Source organism: Archocentrus centrarchus, chromosome 1 (genome assembly GCF_007364275.1).
Source record: "Archocentrus centrarchus isolate MPI-CPG fArcCen1 chromosome 1, fArcCen1, whole genome shotgun sequence".
Lineage (NCBI taxonomy): Eukaryota > Metazoa > Chordata > Actinopteri > Cichliformes > Cichlidae > Archocentrus > Archocentrus centrarchus.
The window spans coordinates 39995226-40011219 of NC_044346.1; the positions used below are offsets into that span (position 1 = coordinate 39995226).

At 42.2% G+C, this 15994-nt stretch overlaps 1 protein-coding gene across 4 annotated transcripts in view; it reads right to left on the minus strand.

Moving 5' to 3' along the window:
* Positions 1–15994, minus strand: part of LOC115798765 (collagen alpha-1(XVII) chain-like) — a 43021-nt gene that overhangs the window by 563 nt on the left and 26464 nt on the right. Inside the window, exons 27-51 of one of the 4 annotated variants that reach the window (XM_030755830.1) lie at positions 8377–8412; positions 8005–8040; positions 7793–7909; positions 7597–7710; positions 7404–7460; positions 7261–7311; positions 7065–7127; positions 6897–6956; positions 6764–6790; positions 6645–6689; positions 6454–6516; positions 6303–6341; positions 5557–5673; positions 4477–4605; positions 4304–4399; positions 4024–4149; positions 3871–3945; positions 3490–3618; positions 3260–3400; positions 2741–2875; positions 2518–2655; positions 990–1136; positions 770–907; positions 615–695; positions 477–530 (exon numbers count right to left, since the gene is read on the minus strand). In XM_030755830.1, the coding sequence (XP_030611690.1) occupies positions 477–530; positions 615–695; positions 770–907; positions 990–1136; positions 2518–2655; positions 2741–2875; positions 3260–3400; positions 3490–3618; positions 3871–3945; positions 4024–4149; positions 4304–4399; positions 4477–4605; positions 5557–5673; positions 6303–6341; positions 6454–6516; positions 6645–6689; positions 6764–6790; positions 6897–6956; positions 7065–7127; positions 7261–7311; positions 7404–7460; positions 7597–7710; positions 7793–7909; positions 8005–8040; positions 8377–8412 (2214 nt within the window). Of the gene's footprint in view, positions 1–476; positions 531–614; positions 696–769; positions 908–989; positions 1137–2517; positions 2656–2740; positions 2876–3259; positions 3401–3489; positions 3619–3870; positions 3946–4023; positions 4150–4303; positions 4400–4476; positions 4606–5556; positions 5674–6302; positions 6342–6453; positions 6517–6638; positions 6690–6763; positions 6791–6896; positions 6957–7064; positions 7128–7260; positions 7312–7403; positions 7461–7596; positions 7711–7792; positions 7910–8004; positions 8041–8376; positions 8413–15994 lie in introns of all 4 variants that reach the window. The other 3 variants (XM_030755901.1, XM_030755757.1, XM_030755937.1) reach the window with 3 other exon arrangements.

Below are 15994 nucleotides of genomic sequence, written 5' to 3' on the forward strand. Positions count from 1 at the left end.
ACGATGGAGCAGCTGACATTAGCTGAAGTGCCTTAAACCTGCAGTCTCTCTAATGGCCAACAGGGGGCAACTCTTGTGGTTGCAAACAATCAGGAACCTCCGGGGAAGGAAAATGAAGCTCCTGCTGAAAAGCCCCACTAATGCATTTTAAAATTGCCAAATAAACCACATTAAAAAGCATGCTAATGGCTTCATTTTTAAAACAGTGCATTCTGGAATTAGGCAGAGTCCAAAACCAGTCGGTGACAACACAGCAGCTACAGCCATCTTTTATATATGACAGTTTGCTGCTCTGTGGGCATGCAGCATCCCTCAGGTTCAAGCCTAACTGCTAAAACCTGTCAGCCTGAGACTTTACTGGGCTATCATGGTGGCTACGTCCAGTTTGCTTACTTTGATGTGCCATTTATATTCAGTTAAAGTGAACACACACATTTCTGCAAATATCACCAAAACTAGCAGAATTCAAGACTGACCTCTGTCACCTTTTGGGTCTCTGTATACTCCAGATCCAGGTATGCCTCGTTCACCTGTGTCCACGCACACAAAATATTTTCAGTCTCCAAACTTTGTGAGATTGTGATCGATGTGTTAAAGGCACCACTTTACCATACCTTTCTCTCCTTTCAGTCCTGGAAGCCCTCTGTCCCCTTTCTGTCCTGGTCTCCCGGGTGGTCCTACGATAACTCTATGAGCTGTGGACGACACGCTCAGTGGTTAACAGACATCCACATTCTGCTGTACCATACTGCTGGTAAACGCTCTTTACTTTTTATGTATTCCACTAAATCAGAGACATTGGTGTCAGCCCCAAACAGTCTGCTGTATCCTGGTGGACCTGGAGGACCAGGTGGTCCCTGTGGGGGTCCCTGGGTAATGTGTTCAGTGGAACGTAGAAGACCACCAGCTGTGAGGAAACAGATGAGGAGAAAATTGTGAACCAGCAGTCCTTTCAGATGTGCAGTATTTTGGAAGGTACAGTTTCTCACATTTGATGTATCCCAGCAGATCTGTGCTGTTTCCAAGGGAATCAAACCACTGGCTGTATCCTGGATGACCTGGGGGACCTGGTGGTCCTGGAGGTCCTTGGAAGACATGACTGTACTCCCTCACAATGTCCTGCATTACACCATGAGCTGCAGAGAACAAACTATGTCAAGTCATGGACAAATGTCATGAACAAAGAGTCTTTAGAATCAGTCATAGACTGTTTATATAATATTAAGCCCATTCTTTCTAATGGCCAGCAGGGGGCAACGCCTCTGGATGGAAAGTCAAACTGTATTAAATGCTAAGAGAAAATGACTCCTGAGTTTATCTATAACCTCAGTAAACACTTTTTGTGATGTTCATTTAGTAACGTTTGGTCTCGGATTGAGTAACATTCGGTCTTAGATTTGATAGAGTTCAGTGTCAGATTTATCAAAGTTCGGTCTCAGATTTAGCAAAGTTCGGTCTCAGATTTTGTAAATTTCTGTATTAAAATTTAGTGTCAGATTTATCAAAGTTCGGTCTCAGATTTAGTACATTTCTGTCTCAGATTTTGTAAATTTTGGTAGTTAAGTTCAGTGTCAGATTTAGCAAAGTTTGGTCTCAGATTTAGGAATGTTTAGTATCAGAATTAGTAAAGTTCAGTCTCAGATTTAATACATCTCGGTCTCAGATTTGGTAAAGTTTGTTCTCAAATTCAGTAAAGTTCAGTATCAATTTAGTAAAGTTCAGTCTCAGATTTGGTAAATTTTGGTCTCAGATTTGGTAGAGTTCAGTTTCAGATTTAGCAAATTTTGGTCTCAGATTTTGCAAAGTTCTGTAGTAAAGTTCAGCGTCAGATTTAGCAAAGTTTGATTTAGATTTAGAAATGTTCATTATCAGATTTAGTACGGTTCGGTCTCAGATTGAGGAAAGGTTCTGTCTCAGGTTTAGTAAAGTTTGGTGTCAGATTTGGTAAACTTTGAGGTCAGATTTAATAAAGTTCGGTAGTAAATTTTGGTGTCATATTTGGTAAAGTTTGGTGTCAGATTTAGTCAATTTTGGTGTCAGATTTGATAAAGTTTCGTGTCAGATTTAGTAAAGTTTGGTAGTAAATTTTGGTGTCAGATTTAGTCAATTTTGGTGTCAGATTTGGTAAAGTTTTGTGTCAGATTTGGTAAAGTTTCGTGTCAGATTTAGTAAAGTTCGGTAGTAAATTTTGGTCTCAGATTTGGTAAAGTTTGGTGTTAGATTTAGCAAAGTTTGGTCTCAAATTTAGCAAAGTTTGGTACTTACCCTATTAGGCTATACTTGTATAACTCATGAGTGCATTAGTTAGTCAGTTCGCCTCTCACTTGTAATGCCTGATTTTTAAACACTAAGTTAGCAGCAGCTTAAATGTTCATTTTCAGACTATTTTAAGACAAACACCACAAATCAACCGGTGACATAACAATGGGGACACCATTTTTATATACAGTCTATGATAAGAACGAGTTTTAAAATGCTCGATTATAAAGACCTTTCCTGAACCTCGTGTTGACTTACATTTTAAGTATTCCACCACATCCACAACACTTTCTTGGGAACTAACCCATCGGGTCTCTCCGGGTATTCCTGGAGGTCTGGGAGGTCCTTGAACCACTCGTTCAGAGTTTCTCATAACATCATGGAGCAGACCGTGGGCTGCGTGATTTAAAAAAACTTATGTATACACACAGATTCAAGCAGGACTCAGTTATATTCTTTATAACACGTGACTGCCACCTACATTTGATGTAATCAGTTACTTTGAGAGCAATATTGGAGTAGTCACCAGGCAAACCTGGTTCTCCCTTGTGTCCTGGGGGTCCAGGAGGACCTGGTGTACCAGGAATTCCAAACATGGCAGCACTCAAATCATCACCTGGACAAAAACACAACACAGTGTAACCTGATTAAACTGTAATGCAGTTAAAGGGACTTGTTGTAAATTCCTGTCCTTTAAAAAGCTTAAAACCAAAGTTTTCAAAATGAGGTGAATAAACAAATACTTTGACTTTGTGTCCAAAAGTCTAGTTGTTGAACAGAGCGGGTACCAAAAGATGCTGCAGAGTCATCTAACCTTCATTTAAGCAGGGAAGTGAGCACAAACACATTTCTCAGTGAAAAACTATAACTGCCAGAATTCATTCTTTTTTGGTTTAGCTCTCTGCCTACAGTAAAACTTCTCACCATCTATTGTCCTCAAACAGGTGTAAAACTAGGGATTATCTTCATTTTAATGGTTGAAGCATTGCTTTAAACTCACACTTGAAATATTCTTGTAGTTCAGCTTTGAGAGCATCTCTTTTGGCATGGTCAGCAAAAGAAACTAGGCCACTGACTGGTCCAGGGGGCCCCTCAGGTCCGGGGGGACCAGGAGGGCCTGGAGGACCTCTGAGGGCAACACCTGCAGGAAGGCAGCAGAGAGTAAGACCAAAGGTTAGACACATTTTCTCTCGGTGAAGAGCTTAAGTGAATGATTTCTGTCCCACTCACTCTGCAGGTAGTCATGGATATCTGAGCTGATGTAGTTGAAAAATCCTGGTGGTCCAGGTGGTCCTTCTGGCCCTGGGATACCTGGGGGACCAGGAGGTCCCTGAGGGCCCATTAGAGCCTGATACCCATCTAGTTGGATAAAAAATGAATATTTGTTAGCTTCATAGAGGTACTAAACAGAGTTGGCCTGCTCCATTGAAGAAGCTGCTTATGGTCCACGTTTGGCAGATCTGGCTCAGGTTTGGAAGAGTCAAAATGTTTCTGTTTGGGCCAGATTTTGTGGACTCAGCCTGATTTTGGGTTGTCATCAAGGCCAAAATGGTTTGGCCTCTAGAGCAACCATCTGGTCTACCGGAAGAAATTTGTGATTGTCTTTCTTACCTGGTAAAAAGTTTCCAGGAAGGCCAGGGGGTCCAGGGGGTCCAGGAGGTCCTGGGACACCAAGTGCCTCCCTCTCTGCAGAAAGACAAGGCTGACAGTCAGACACAACAGAACACCTTTTTAGTAAGTCACCTGTAAGACTGTAACACTCACCAGTCATGAGACTAAGGACACGTTCAGCCACCTCCTGCATGTTAAAGGTGTAGCTGCCATAGCCTGGATATCCAGGAGGTCCTGGTGGACCTGGAGGACCAGCGATGTATCTTCTTACATCCTCTCCTGGAAGCACACAATTAACATTTTAACCTTTTGAATAAAGCAGCTAAATCAGCTGTTTGACTCACCACTGTGAAACGTAAATGTCTCTCTTCACTTTGCATTTTGCTTTTCTTCCACTGCAGTAGATACTGCCTGCCTGTTATCTCAGACTTACTCTGTAATAGGCTGATGATGTCATTGACAGAGACGGTGCCAGGTGGACCGGGAGGCCCGGGAGGGCCTGGAGTCCCATCGTATCCTCTACCTGAACCTGAAAGAGTAAAACCAAAGTTTCAAATACTGTTCAGTGTAACATCACAGGCAGCATCGTCATGCAGTTTTTCATACTGTGAATGTAGGCAATCACTCGGCCGGCAATGTCGTCCACCAACATGTCTCCTGCAGGCCCAGGTGCACCTGGTGTCCCCGGAGGTCCGGGAGGCCCAGGAGGTCCAACGAAGTACTCTCTGCCTTCCCCTGATTTTCAAAGCACATCAATTTGCTGAGTTTTATGTTTATCCATATGCAGTTATGATGGTTCAAATGTAGATGCAAGCAGCAAGCAGCCATGCAGTTCAGCAGGACATCACGTCCAAAGCAAGGCTGCAAGCACTGCGAGGAAAACTTCTTTTTGCTTTTAGCAACCCCCCCCCCCCCCAAATTTGGGATGCTTGTTTTCCAATTTTGGATAACTTCACGAAGGAGTGACGAGTCCAGGACATTTAAACCTTCAAAATAATAAAGTGGTCACATGTCAGCATGTCCTGGTCTTACTACATTTATTATAAAGGCAAAATTCATTTGACTTATTGCAGCAGCCTCAGTGGTCAACTGTTGCAGAATATTTTATGCTATCATCAAATGTGACCCCAGTACCAAATTGGAATTTGATAAATGCTAACTGATTTCAGTCAGCTATGAGGGATGAGGGCACTGAAAATTTTAAATCTACTCAAACATTTGTGACGCTTGGCCTGAAGAGAATTTGTCCCAGTTTTGGTGAAGACTGGGAAAAACTGTGGCCTTTAAATTTTTTTAAACTTGTTCACAAAATCCAATTTAGTACAATTTCACTCTGGAAGAAACTGGATGTTACGGGAGTCTCTGGATGCTTTGAAATCAGGTTGATCCAAGGAATCCAAAGGTACCTCAATTCCATGAATAAGTTTCAAAGTTACATGCATAAACACATGTCCAACTTTGACCCACTGGTGGCGCTGGAGTGCGTGAGGTGCAGATGTCGAGCTTGGTAAAAAATTAAAAAAAAAAAAAAATCAGGAGTGTCTCCAGTCTGTAAGCAAATTCTGAAATGATTTTAATGTGCAGTGGGGCCTGCAATGGACTCCAGCAGCACATAAAAAAAGATGGAGATGTATAAGGAAAGGGAGAAGCAGCGTGCCTGCACAGCTTTGCCAGTGCACAGCTTACTCTTAAGGAATGCTGCAATGCACGGGCCCACACCAACTGATCCAGATCCACGACACTCTCTTCCAGGTGGACCGGGTGGTCCAGGTAGGCCTGGAGGGCAATGACTGAATGTGCTACCTGGTGCGATAACATGAATTCCCAGATGAATGTCATTTACATGTAGAAAAAACCCTCAAATCTCAATTTCAAAATAGTTTCATTTGTTAATAATAGGAAGGAGAACAGGAGCAGCAGTAACCCTGGCTGCAGATTTCTATATAACCAGGAGTCGCCCCCTGCTGGTTGTTCAAAAGAAAGCACATTTGAAATAGTTTAATATAGTCTATGTACTAATCTAATACTATCAAACTCACATTGGAGGGTTTTTAAAGAAGAAAAACGGATCGTTGTGATCCTTCCTTGTTACAGAGCAGCTTGACCTCTGAGGGCTCAGAAGATTTGGGTTTGTATGCTAGCAGCAGCTCGTGTAGCCTCGGGCAGATGCGACTAGCCTGTAAAGAGTAACTCTGGGACACGTGACTTCCTTTAATGTAAAATGGGGAGACAGGTTTTTTGTCCTCCCACTGAGAATCTGTATCAGTTTTTGCAGCCTCTTTCATTAGAATGTCCCAGTACGATACGTTGAATTATATGACACTGTATAGTACTAGAGAAACACCATCAACCGGAACCAAATTCCTTGTGTGTGTAAACATACTTGGCCAAAATAAATCTGATTCTGATTCTGATATTAGGGATGATTTTACCTGTGGAGGCTCCTGGAATCCCTGGAGCTCCTGTATCACCTGTGAAAGGAAACATAAACATGTATATAAGACAGAAAGAACAGCCAGCGTGTAAATATAAAAAGGAAATGATGTCAAAAAGCTCAGTAAGAGAGGATGTAACTGAATTTACCTTTAGGTCCCGGTGGCCCGTCTGGACCTGGTGGACCTTGCGGTCCAGGATGACCTGGGAAACCTACATTGAAAACCACTCATATCAAAACCCAGGTTAACTGTTCATTACTAATCATTACTAATCATTACTGATGACACCTGAGCAGACTGAGACACAGTCTTTTCTAAAAGTTGCTGACATACCCACACCTGGGTCTCCAGGGCTGCCTGGAAGGCCTGGTTGTCCTGGTTCACCTGGAACAGCCATGTTAGATTTAGACCATCTGTGAAAACCTGCAGTTTATAAAAGTATGATGCAATTTCCTCACCTTGGTACCCTTGTGGTCCTGGGTTACCTGAGAAGAAAGAATGAGAGAAAACTTTCAACTTGCAACACTGGCCACTTAATTTAGTAAAATATTCAACCCATGATATCACAGGCATTTGGTCTTCTGCATCTACCTTGTGACCCCTTTGGCCCTGGGGTTCCTGGAGGTCCTGGTGGTCCAGCAAAGAAGGTTTCTGACATAAAAAGGGGTAAAATGCACCAAAATGCCACAGAAACAGCAGAGGTGAATGTTTCCTGTTGTCAAAGAACTGTTTATCTGAAATGAGATTTCTTTTACCAACCTGATGTTGGCACAAAGCTCCCAGGTTCTCCTTTCTCACCTGGAGGTCCAGGTCTACCAATAGCTGTGAGGACAGGAACACCAACACAGATCAGTTTAAGATGGAGAAAAACAGTTTTATCCCGACACTACTAAAGTCCTCTTATATGCTGATGATCTATTGATTTATCTGTCTTTGAAGCAGGATACCTATTTACCTGGCTCTCCAGGAGGACCTCTGGGTCCTGGAGGACCATCTGTAGACTCACCTGAATGAAACCAACATTTACAAAATCATCATCTTGTTTTAAATCTTGTGTTTGAAATGTTCTTAGTATTTTATATATAGTTCTAAACAGACCAGGAGGACCCTGAGGACCAGGTACTCCAGGAGGTCCTGGCGGACCAGGAGGTCCAACTACAGGGGAAAGGTCCGTCAGAAATGAAAACACAGAAAATGTTAACATAATATCACTATGTAACAAAGTCTAGCTGTTGAAACTAGCACCTGATTTGGTAAAACTAAGGTGTTGCAGAGATACGGAGGTTCTCACCATTGGTTCTGGTGGAAATGGATGTTTCTGTAGCACCGATACCAGGCTCACCACGCTTTCCTGGCTCCCCCTTCTCCCCCCTTTCTCCTTTCTCTCCTCGTTCTCCTTTAGAACCTAAATCATATCGCAACAAGCAATCAGCCCCAGTTTCTGATCCACCTCAGATGCTTAGCATTGGTCAAGATAGCAGGTTTACCTGGTTGTCCTGGAATACCAGCAGGCCCAATTGGACCAGACAGACCAGGGGGTCCAGCAGGACCTGGAGATCCAGCTGGTCCTGGAGGTCCAGGGATGGCCACAGTATCAGAGCCAGCTAGACACAAAAAGAAGATAAACAAAAACCAGCTGAAGCTTTACAAGACAAAATGTTATTCTGCATGTAGTTAGAACAAGAACTGCTGCTCTTACCTGGAGAAATGACTTTACCAGGTGGTCCTGGTTCACCTGAAAGATCGTTCTGTTAGATTTCATCAGGTATGTGTCAAACCTAGATTTATAGTAATGGCTCCACAGCTTTGGAGAAAATCATTCTTTAGCATTTCATACATTTAAAAGTGTTAATAGAACTTCTTTGAAGCCTTGATTAATGAGCAACAGTAATCATTCCTGGAGGTTTTCTGGGGGACTTTGGCACAAGTTATTCTGTTGTAGTGTTGGTACAGTTTAAGGTTCAGAGCTTAATTTGGTCCAGACTCAAATTTTAACAGCAGGTTATATTACGATTGTGCAGCATTTTTATAAACTATAAATAAACTGACTAGAAAGAGAAGAAGACATTACCTTTACCACCAGGCTGGCCTGGAATTCCTGCCATACCTGTGGCAATGGAATAAATAAACAGATGATTTAAAAATGCTAAATTTAATCTGAAATCATTCATTTTTGTTATAAATATATATTAAAAAAAAAATTAAAAATCCCAGCTCGCCCCTATGGGCAGTCTATTTTGCCCTCCAAGCTTGGGTCCTCTACCAGAGGCCTGGGAGCTTGAGGGTCCTGCGCAGTATCTTAGCTGTTCCCAGTATTGTGCTCTTCTGGACAGAGATCTCAGATATTGTTCCTGGAATCTGCTGGAGCCACTCTCCCAGTTTGGGGGTCACTGCCCCGAGTGCTCCGATTACCATGGGGACCACTGTTACCTTCATCTTCCACATCCTTTCCAGCTCCTCTCTGAGCCCTTGGTATTTGTCGAGCTTCTCGTGTTCCTTCTTCTTGATGTTCCCATCACTTGGTATTGCAACGTCTATCACCACGACTTTCTTCCTTTGTTTGTCCACCACTATGATGTCCGGTTGGTTGGCCACCACAAGTTTGTCTGTCTGTATCTGGAAGTCCCACAGGATCTTAGCTCTGTTGTTCTCAACCACCCTTGGGGGCGTGTCCCATTTTGACCTCGGGACTTCCAGGTCATACTCTGCACAGATGTTCCTGTATACTATGCCGGCCACTTGGTTATGGCGTTCCATGTATGCCCTGCCTGCTAGCATCTTGCACCCTGCTGTTATGTGCTGGATTGTCTCAGGGGCATCTCTGCACAGCCTGCACCTGGGGTCCTGCCTGGTGTGGTACACCCCAGTCTCTATCGATCTTGTGCTCAGAGCTTGTTCCTGTGCTGCCATGATTAGTGCCTCTATGCTGTCTGTCAGTCCAGCCTTGTCCAGCCATTGGTAGGATTTCTCTATGTCAGCCACTTCTTCTATCTGCTGGTGGTACATGCCGTACAGAGGCCTGTCCTTCCATGATGGTTCCTGTTCTTCGTCCTCTTCTTTCTCAGGTTTCTGCTGCCTGAGGTACTCACTAAGCACATGATCCTTTGTGGCCATCTTCCTGATGTATTCATTGATCTTCATTGTTTCATCTAGGACAGTGGTTCTGGCACTCACTAGTCCTCGGCCACCTTCCTTCCACTTAGCGTACAGTCTCAGAGTGCTGGATTTGGGGTGAAACCCTCCATGCATGGTAAGGAGCTTTCTTGTCTTGATGACAGCGGCTTCTATTTCCTCCTTTGACCAGCTTATTCTGCCAGCAGGGTATCTGACATCTGGCAGGGTGTAGGTGTTGATAGTCCGGATCTTGTTCTTTCCATTCAGCTGACTCCTCAGGACTTGCCTTACTCTCTGCAGGTACTTGGAGGTTGCAGCTTTCTTAGCGGCCTCTTCATGGTTCCCGTTTGCCTGTGGGATTCCAAGGTATTTGTAGCTGTCCTCAATGTCTGCAATGTTACCTTCTGGTAGTGTAATCCCGTCAGTTCTGACTACTTTTCCTCTCTTAATTACCATCCGACTACACTTCTCCAGTCCGAATGACATGCCGATATCATTGCTGTAGATCCTGGTGGTGTGGATCAGTGAATCGATATCTCATTCATTCTTAGCATACAGCTTGATGTCATCCATATACAGGAGGTGGCTGATGTTTGCTGCATTCTGTAGTCAGTATCCGTACCCAGTCTTGTTGATGATCTGGCTGAGTGGATTCAGGCCTATGCAGTGTTGCAGTGGGGACAGAGCATCTCCTTGGTAAATCCTGCACTTGATGTTGACTTGTGCGATGGGCTTGGAGTTGGCCTCTAGTGTTGTTCTCCACATACCCACTGAGTTCTTGATGAAGGCTCTGAAGGTCCTGTTGATCTTATATAGTTCTAGGCATTCCAGGATCCATGTGTGCAGCATCGAGTCATAGGCTTTCTTGTAGTCCGGGCGGTGCACAGGTTGGTCAGTCGGGTCTTACAGTCTCGAGTGACTGCTCTATCTACCAGTAGCTGGTGTTTTGCTCCTCTGGTCTCTCTGCCTATCCCTTTCTGGGCCTCGCTCATGTATTGTGCCACATGCCTACTCATCTTAGGTGCTATGATGCCTGACAGGAGTTTTCATGTTGTACCGAGGGAGGTTATGGGCCGGTAGTTGGATGGGACTGGTCCCTTCTGGGGGTCCTTGGGGATCAATACCCCAAGGACTTAGCCTCTAGCAGTTGGTTCATTTGTGCTGCCAGGTGCTCGTGGAGTGCAGTTAGCTTCTTTAGCCAGTGCAGTGTTAATTTTGACAGCAAATTTTGATTTAGTTTTAGTCATAGTCTTTTGAGAAAAATGTAATTTAGTTTTAGTCATAATTTAGTATCTGAATAGTTTTAGTTTTAGTCGACGAAATTATTGTAAGAATATAGTCGACTAAATCTACAGTCGATTTAGTCGACTAAAATATAAAGGGTGTAAAATGTAAATGCTTTTTCTTCAGTTCCCTTGAATTGTCATTATACACACTTACACAAAATTAAACATTTATTAAAAGTTATGGAATATTGTTAACCTGTTAACTGGCAGTGTCCCGCCCGTGGGACGTTTGTGGTGCTTTCTGACTTTGAAGCCTCATACCGTCACAGTAAAGCTGCAGTCCGCGCTTACAATGCTTTTATATGACAGCGTAGACCCTCCGAATTTGGTTTGACACCTCATTTGGCCAATCATGTTATGAAATGGGTTTTCCAGAACCAATAATAACCAGACAGCGTCATGTGACTTTTCTGAACATGCCCCAAATGCTCTCCAATCGTTCTGATTGGTCAGCTCTGACCCAAATTCTAAAACCACAGATGTATAGCGAATAAAATTCCTGACACGTGGGTATATGGCATCTTGGGGTGTGTTTTCACATGGACCCACAAAGTTTCTGCACAATGAGTGCGTATTACGTGCGCAAAGTCAAGCCCGAAGTAAGACTCTGTGCGCCGTAGTGACTTGAGAGTGTTTAGAGTACTTTTTCTCACTAACGGATTGTATAAATATCTCAAAACAAGCTATTTTTATTCAACAAAGTGACTCACGAGAGTGGATTATTATTTATTAGAGGACTTTGTCGCTGATTCGACCGGTTTATCGTTCCGGAATGAACACGAACAGCTGTTACTCAGAAGGCGTTTCACAGTAAGTCTAAGTTTTTATTCCCAGCTCGTACTCGTATTAGATGCCATTTAGATGTAAATATGTATGTCTCGATGGGCTTTCACGCTGGTTACACAATGGCTAAGAGCATTGTTTATTGATATTTGTGATATTTGTTTGGTGATGGGCTTTGGGTTCCTTTGTGTTTGGGGTTGGGGGTAATTGTTTGCGAGGAGGTTGTAGGTTGTATATCAGGACAGTTGGGAGGATTGTGGTTTTTTTTTTAATGTGTATATGTAGAGTTTACATTCACTGTAACTGTTAATCAATATGCAATTTATTTATTTTGGCCTGTGTGTGAAGGAATCACTGAAAATAGACTTGGGTTTTTGTGAATGAAGGCCAAGCATTTTCCTTCTTTTACACATTAGGGCAACCTCTGATTTATATGCCTATACTTATAATTAATTCACATTATCAGTAACTTTGTGTATAAGCAGAGGATTCCTCAGGGTAGTATCTTTGATTAGAGCTCTCATTGATGACTGTATGTTGAAGCACAGAGGAGTTACAGCCATTTGAAGTTTGTATAACAAGGGCTGCTAACATGTGGCACTCGGAGTCTCCAAATGGCACATGTGAGACCACGCCTGGACATCAACACACAAAAACCTTTACAAAACAGTAGGTTTTTGTGCTATCTTGATCAAATTTGAAATACACGTTGAAAAGACGTCATTCTACAGCTTCATTATATTTTCCAATCCATACCTTCTACACTCAGTGTGTAGTTACATAAAAATAAACAGGAAAAATCGAGGCGAGGCAAAAATTGTCTAATTTTTCTGTCTTCCAAACTTAATAGCTACATACTCATTGCAGTTACAGCATGACTGCAAAAATAAAAAATATAGCTTGTCTTCTTCAAAAAGAGACCAAGCTTTTGCATGTACTCCAAAGAGTTCAGGAACAGCAGCTGATTTAATTTGGGTATGCTTTTTCAGGCGTTTTTGGTGATTTTGGAGCGGCCAGTTAACAGGTTAATAATATTAACATTAGTGTTTCACCTGCTTCCCACACACCTGATCATTAACACCACCTTACTGAGATAATCCGAGCGTTTTACAGCAGGACGCTCTGAAAGGTACAGGGCAGTGTTCAGGACTAAGATTATAAAGGCTAATCCACCGCGGTGTGGAGATTTTCTCTAAACACAAACTGGAAAAAACACTTTACCCTGCATGACATTAAAATGCTGACCTTTGCACGGAGATCTGGGTGACTGGTTTGCAGATGTCGTTTAAGATTTGTCGTGTTTTTACCCGAGATAGTCGCCCCACATGATTTACACATCATTTTGTGTGTCACGTCAAAGGACAAATGTGTCCATACATCGGCTCTTCTCTTTCTTCCTGCTGACATTGTTTACATAACTTAGTTCTATCGGAAGGAACGACCAATCACAGGCTAGTTTGGTCTTCCCTGGTTTAGAGCAAATTTGTGCAACTGTCCATTTGATTGGATGTTTTCCTGACTTCTCCCGCCAACCATTTTTGTCTCATTTCTCATTTTCATTCGCTGACAAAAGTGTCAATTAATTTCGTTATCGTTTTCGTCATTATAGGTAGTTTTTATTTAGTTATCGTCTCGTTATCGTCATGAAAAAAAGGTTCGTCAAAGAAAACTATGATGAAAATATTTCGTCAACGAAATTAACACTGAGCCAGTGGGTGTGAATCATATCAGGGCCTGGTGCTGTCCAGCTCTTCATGTGTGAGACTCTTTCTTGGATGTCTGCCACTGTGATGGTTACTGGGGCCTGTTCTGGGAGGTTGCTGTGGTCTGCTCTTAGATCCACTAGCAACTGAGCATTGGTATTGTGTGATGCAACCTTCTCCCATATGCTCTTCCAGTATTGCTCCGTCTCCAGCCTTGGTGGGGGTGCTGTTCTCATATTGTTCCCCTGCCACTGAGAGTATACTTTGGATGGTTCGGTGGAGAACATCAGGTTTATTTTCCTGGCTTCTATCTCTCTTGCTTGGCAGTCTCTAAGGCCTCAGGTATGGACAGCCCGTTGTACTTCTTAGGCACCGCTTTCTTCATCCCACGTTTCTGCACCTCTGAGAGCTGGCTAACTTCCCTCCATGCTGCCTTGATCTTAGCCTCCAATTGTCATTTCCATGGAGGGTACTGCTCCTTAGTGCTGTTCATCTTATAGCCAAGCATCTCAAGGTTCACTGCTGCCGTGTTATACATCAACTGATTGTTTCAGTGATAGTAGTGGTAGGGATTGCCCGTAGTGCTGCATTTGCATCTTCTAGTAGGTCTTCAGAGAGTACTTCATATAGTCTTGGTAGTCGGCGTCAAGGGGTCCAGTTTGCCTTCTTAGCCATGATCTTATCTTTCAGGTCAGCTTTCAGTGTATTTGTTGTTATTATTATTGGGGAATCTCGGAGTGTGGGGATGATGAAATCTCCCCCCTGACCTGTCGTCCTGGCTCCCCCTTGCCATAGCATTTGTGTTGTACCTCATAAATCTCTAGCTGCGATAGCAGCTGCTTCTTTCGTATGTTGGAACACTGAGCCACAAGTTGTTTTGTTGTCAGTGTGGATGTTGGGTTTCGAAGAATCCATAGGTCCCACATCCTCTTCATGTAACCCCTCTCGCTGGGATTACATGTGTAGTAGCATTCCAAAAGTTCCCGGTTCTCATCTCGTGTCTACTTATGCCGTAACCTTCTAGTTCCAGTAGCCCACTTATCAGAATGTCCTGGTTCCTCAACATCTGACGCGGACCTTGGCTATCGCTCGCTCATATTCCGAGGTAGGCTTGGTTAGCATGGGGGGGGGTCTAGCCTGGCGACCCTTACTAGAAGTACGCCCTGGTCGGGATTCGAACCCCCGACCCCCTGCTCCAAAGACCTTAATGTTACCACTTTGAGATATTTTATGTGTGTGTGTGTATATATATATATATATATATATATATATATATATATATATATATATATATATATATATATATATATATATTAGGGGTGGGACTCGATTAAAAAAAAATTTATCTAATTAATTAGGAGCTTTGTGATTAATTAATCAAAATTAATCGCATTTTAATCACATTTAAATATTTAACATGATAAATATTAATTTAAGTTTGGTTGATGAATGAATCAATATACATAAGCTTAAACTTCTAAATTTTGTTTATTTTCCCACCAGTCTACTACACAGACCAACGAAGGGTGGAAGTGCTCCTGTGATAAGCAAACACCTGAAATTAAAGGTAATCATCATAACTGGATAGTTTTATTCAACATTAATGTCTCACTTAATATAGTTGGAAATTAATCATTCTCTCAGCTGTATTCCTTGATGTTGAAATGTGTTATGCTTGTTTTAACAGCTTATTTTGAACTAAAGAATTAAAATTAAACCACAAAAAGGAGAAAAAGTTCGTTCTCTGTTTAACCAGCTGCTTTTACACAGCTGTGCTTCACACTCACGGTTGCTAGGCGACATGAGCTACGCAGAGGTGATGGCAGGTGACGCTGATATGAAGGCTAGCTGCTCACTTCCGGCCTTTGTGGTCTTCGTGGGCTACGAAGGGCTGGGTCCTTTGAAGGATTTTTGACATCATGCGTCCATATAATCTGTATGCCTAGAACTCGTACACTGAGAAACGTTCCACGGTGCAAAGTGCGATTAAAATGTGTTAACATTTTTAATTCTTTATTTTCCCCGTAATTAATTAATTAATCAAAATGAACGCATTAAAGTCCCACCCCTAATTTTATATATATATATATATATGTATATATATAATATATATATAATATATATATATAATATATATATAATATATATATAATATATATATATAATATATATATAATATATATATATATATAAATATATATATATATATATATATATATATATATATATATATATATTTATTTATTATTATATACACACACACACACACACACACACACATACACACACACACAGCTCAAAAAAATAAAGGGAACACTCAAATAATATCCTAGATCTGAATGAATGAAATATTCTCATTGAATACTTTGTTCTGTACAAAGTTGAATGTGCTGACAACAAAATCACACAAAAATCATTAATGGAAATCAAATTTATTAACCAATGGAGGCCTGGATTTGGAGTCACACACAAAATTAAAGTGGAAAAATTCACTACAGGCTGATCCAACTTTGATGTAATGTCCTTAAAACAAGTCAAAATGAGGCTCAGTATTGTGTGTGGCCTCCACGTGCCTGTAAGACCTCCCTACAACACCTGGGAATGCTCCTGATGAGGTGGCGGATGGTCTCCTGAGGGATCTCCTCCCAGACCTGGACTAAAGCATCCACCAACTCCTGGACAGTCTGTGGTGCAGTGTGACGTTGGTGGATGGAGCGAGACATGATGTCCCAGATGTGCTCAATCGGATTCAGGTCTGGGGAACGGGCGGGCCGGTCCATAGCTTCAATGCCTTCATCTTGCA